Raw genomic sequence first — 4,811 nt, 5'->3', positions numbered from 1 at the left:
GTTTGACGGGGAGAGGGGAATAGACATTGGAGGCGTTAATGAAATTTCACCTACAAAAAGATTCTTAACGCCTCTTTCAATTTCGGACGGATTTAATTAAACGTGTGTGGAATCTTCATAAAGCATATTAACAGTTGAGCAATCGTGTCATAGGCTGTTGTCATTGTCCCACCCAACATGAAGGGCTCCTCATTTAAACATAACTTCATACTTGTTCCCTCTTAGGGTGGTTTCGAGTGGCCACCGGCCCTTCGAAATAAAGCAGTGGCAGTTTCGTATTTGAATTGGTGATAAGCAACTATTGGCCAAACATTACTTTATTTCGTAAAGCATTCCAAATATTTCAAGGCCCACTCAACCCCAAGTCGGTTCACGAGGCCCCTGAATGCTTTAATTTTTCAAATTTAATCTAACAAAGAGACAAACTGTCTCTCCCAACTCCGGAATGAGATTCCTACGAGTCTTTCTAAAATGATTACGCTTTGATTGCTTTACAGCAATTATGTTTCTCCACATCACAGAAATTAAAAGGGAGATATAAAAATTTAAAACGCGAACAACAGTTCAATGTTTAAAAAAAACAGCACTGCTGCATTTTCAACTAAATACAATATCATACACGTTGAATACAGCAGATCAATCCACACAAAACAGAGCTTACAATGGCGGAAATCATCGGAACTAAGAACTAGAATACGTAAGAATAGTAATTAATATACAAAAATCATTCAACTCAAAACTGTCTTCGTCATTAAATCTCCTGCATCTCAGATCATTGTATGCCCAGAGCCTGCATTCTCTTTATGAGAGATGAACAATCGTTGGGTTCCGGATCCTTTTCAGGCTCAGAATTATCAGGAATTGCTTCGAAGGACATGATCAGGCGGTCGTCTCCGTCGAGTATGTGAGTAATCTGCCTCATCGTAGGTCGCGCTTTCGAATCCCTCCGAGTGCACAAAAGCCCGAGCTTGAGAAGCCTTTCAATCTCTTTAACATCAAGGTTCCCCTGCAATCTCACATCCACAGCGTTGCACAGCACTCCGTTCCTTTCCAGATTCTTGATCCACTTGACGAGAGGAACAGTCGGACACCGGAAATCGTTCGCCATTCTGCCGCAAACCACCTCCAATACAACGATTCCGAAGCTGAACACATCGGCTTCCGTCGTGGCCTTGCCGGAAACCACATATTCCGGCGACATGTAGCCGAAAATGCCCCGAACAGAGCCCGTGGAATGATGCGAGTCATCGCCATGGTTCAGAAACTCGGCAAGCGCGAAGCCTCCAAGTCGCGGGTTCAAATCCCCGTCGAGAAAAACGTTCGCAGAAGTGACGCTCTTGTGCACAACAGTTTGCTCCCATTCTTCATGCAAATAAAGCAGCCCTGAAGCGAGACCCTTGATGATTCTGTACCGGCTCGACCAGTCAAGAACAAAATGCTTTTTCTGGTAGAACAACATCTTGCTCAGAGAACGGTTCATCATGTAGTCGTAAATGACGAGCACCTCGCCTTTTTCCGTGCACCAGCCGCGCAATTGCACAAGATTCCGGTGCCGGAGACGCCCGAGATTGTGCAACTCCTGTGCAAATCGTGACCGGAGAGCCGGGCAAGTCTTCATCCCCAGCCTTTTCACCAGCACGCGCAGGTTCGAATCCCGCAGAAAACCACGGTAAGCTGTGCCAAAATCCATCTCTGCAACCATGCTTTCCTCGGAGAAATTGTCGGTCGCCGCCAGAACCTCCCGGAGACAGAATTCACGCGGCGCATCTACCAGTTGCGCATAATTACGCGGATTCACACTGTAATTCTTCCTTTCTTCGCCGTCTGAGCTTGAAGATCTGAGCTTTGGTGACACAGATGTCGACGAAGTCAAAAGCTTTGAAGAACTGATATTATTTTCGCTGGTGCTCAGGCTGTCAGAGCTGCCGGAAGAAAGAGACGCGTAAAACGGCACGGCTTTGAAAGAAGGCAATGACGGAAGATCCACATCGCCGTCCAGCGCTTGAATTATCCACTTCATCGTCGGCCGGGCTGAAGGATCGTTGAGAGAACAGAGAAGCCCGATGTACAGAAGCCTTTTCATTTGCTGCAAATCGTAGCCGTCCGGTAAGCGATTGTCACCGGCTTCGAGAATCCGGTCGTTCTCGTACAAATCCCTCACCCAGTCCACCAGCACGATCTGCTCGTCCGGGTAGCTCAAATCGATGGCTCGCCGGCCGGAAGCCATTTCCAGAGCCACGACGCCGAAGCTGAAAACGTCAGACTTTGCCGTCGATCTGCTGCGCCTCTGAAAAGTTTCCGGCGAAAGGTACCCTATCGTGCCGCCGATCTGTGTGGTCTCCATGAGTCTGAAACCCCTGTTGGAATTACAATTTTTCTTATGCATTTTCACGGATTCCAACTCGGCACCTGCATGTTCAAGCCAGCGAGCGAGGCCGAAGTCTCCTAATCGAGCATTGAAGGCCGAATCCAGCATCACATTACTGGCCTTTACGTCTCTGTGTATGATTTGCGTCTCCAGCTGTTCGTGCAGATAATATAACGCCGCGGCCAGACCGCAGATAATTTTGTACCTTCTCTGCCATTCAAGAACACGTCCATGGCGGCCAAATAAGAGCCTATCGAGGCTCGAATTCGGCATATAATCATAGACCAGAAGAAGCTCATCTTCTTCAAAGCACCAGCCCCTGAGCGACACCAAATTCTTGTGCCTCAGCTGCCCTACAGCTGCCAATTCCGCCTCAAATGACTTCTCCAGCCTCCTCTCGCCCTTCTCAGACACGCATTTCACCGCCACAATTGATCCGTCGCTCGGCAAAACGGCCTTATAAACGCTTCCAAAACCCCCGCTGCCGAGCAACTCGTCCTTGCTGAAACCCATGGTGGCGATATAAAGCTCCGCATAGCTGAAGATCCTAGGATTTTCAGAACTGAATTTGCTAGACGGAGCAATGATCATGCCCGCCGTGTCGTGAAAGTGCTGGCCTCTGCCTTCGCTCGGCCAGATTTGCTTCGGCCAAAGCTTCCACCGCCATCGCCAGTTCCGCGCCCGGATTCGAGCCAGCGACCTCCGTATGGAAAATGAGAAGTTCGGCGACCAATCGAATCCCAGCCACAGTCGCCACTCATACTTTTGCAGCAGCCGTTCGAACGTAGAATCCACAAATTTAGACGCTCGCCCATGAAAGCACCCTCTCCCCATGTCTCAAAACCTCAAATTCAGAAGCCTTCTCATTAAATTCAAGAGTAAAATCTTAATCGACCGTTCTCAAAAGGAGATCCACAGTTCGAATCCCCTAGAAGAAAATAAAAAATCGCTCACGCCAGCCTCCCTCATCTAAAAGACAGAATTAACTGGTCACATTTATGACAGCGGGAATTAGAGCGTATGAAAGCAAATATAAATGCGATTGGATTTTTGGCTGGACGCGATCCGAAGGATAAACAAATAAATGAATAAACAAGTGTAAATGCAATTTGGTTAATCGAGTATAAAAACAATTTCTGCGTTGAATATTACCACACACTCCATAAAGTTAGATAAGATTTGGCGGCCACCTCCTACACATTTTAGAAACATCCTCTTAAAATTTAAACGGTGTTTTTTTAAAAAATCGGCATGAACACGTGGCAGCCACTACCAACAGTCCTTGACATTTGCACCCCGTGAAAAGTGGAATCCACTGCGTTTCACGCCACCGGAAAAAAATAAACTGCTGCCGTGTGTGGTGCGCTGGCAGTAGGTACGAAGTAGGTTGCGGGCCCCGCAATCCATAAAAATGCCTTATCTGTCTCCATCTTGTATTGGTAACGGCGATATTTTCACCGCCTTGCTGACGTTATCATCTCGGACCTAAAAAAGATGTTGACGTGTCACAGCTGTATGCGCCGATCCGAAAATTTGCAGCCCACCTGACAACTTCCGCAACAGCCAAAAAAAATCCCCTCCGCGACCAAAGGGCTGACGTCATACGGTGGGATTTGGCAATGTGAAAGCCAACTACACGTGTTCCCTTCACTCGGTTAATAAAATGCAAAACTGACTTTCCCAAAAATACATGGAGTGCCCTAATATAACAATAATAATAATATATTTGAGACCGCCAATAATCGTGAATCCGTCAAATGATGGATATTGATCGGCTCAATCACGGGAAATTTCCTGGGTCGTGGAAACGTTTCATTATAATAATTTGTCCCATATTGTATCGAGTTGTAAGAGGCGAAGATAACATGATTGTCTGACAAGGTCAAAAAAGGATAATGTGATTCCATTACATTCCATTCTATTCCTACGTTATCTTCTAGAACTTACAATAATAGTCATTCCGCGTTGGGCCTCGGCGGCGGCTGACCGTTAAGAGTTTTGTATTCCTGGTCGAAGACGAGGTAAAGAGTCTAGAAGCTGAAAAATGATTTTGTGCATGGGGCTGTGTACATATTTCCATGCAAAAGAATTATGAAAATCTGGTCTGTTTCTAGAGCTTTGAAATATACATTCCCACACGCACACTATTTTGTAATTCAGATATGACCTCCACTGGATAGGGAGTCCACATTATTTGGTCTCTCCCATTAGAGGAAGGGTGAAGGTTTATTCCAAGAGTCCTAGGAATAATGAAAATTGTATATTAAGTTTATTAGTTCTTGCCATAGGCAGAAATATTTATGCATTCATGTCACTCTAATATGACATTAATACTGGCCAATCAAATCAAAGAATTTAAAACATTATATGAAATTTCAAATGTTTATATCATTTTCTAATTTTTCATTATTTTATAAATCACATTTTTCATCCATTCTATTGG

At 45.5% G+C, this 4,811-nt stretch overlaps 1 protein-coding gene across 1 annotated transcript; it reads right to left on the bottom strand.

Moving 5' to 3' along the window:
* Positions 1 to 578: 578 nt before the first annotated feature.
* Positions 579 to 3,559, bottom strand: LOC149579565 (receptor like protein kinase S.2-like). The gene has a single exon (XM_089785911.1). It carries the CDS (start codon positions 3,200 to 3,202, stop codon positions 773 to 775), a length of 2,430 nt encoding a protein of 809 aa, XP_089642037.1. The 5' UTR covers positions 3,203 to 3,559; the 3' UTR covers positions 579 to 772.
* Positions 3,560 to 4,811: the final 1,252 nt, after the last annotated feature.

This window comes from Cupressus sempervirens, chromosome 1, assembly GCF_028749045.1.
Source record: "Cupressus sempervirens isolate cs-2001-9-10 chromosome 1, ASM2874904v1, whole genome shotgun sequence".
In the NCBI taxonomy this organism is placed as follows: Eukaryota; Viridiplantae; Streptophyta; class Pinopsida; order Cupressales; family Cupressaceae; genus Cupressus; species Cupressus sempervirens.
This window is presented reverse-complemented; position numbering and strand designations above follow the sequence as displayed.

Excerpts from the sequence above, each read along its gene's own strand:
- LOC149579565 (XM_089785911.1), bottom strand. The coding sequence starts at position 3,202 with ATGGGGAGAGGGTGCTTTCATGGGCGAGCGTCTAAATTTGTGGATTCT.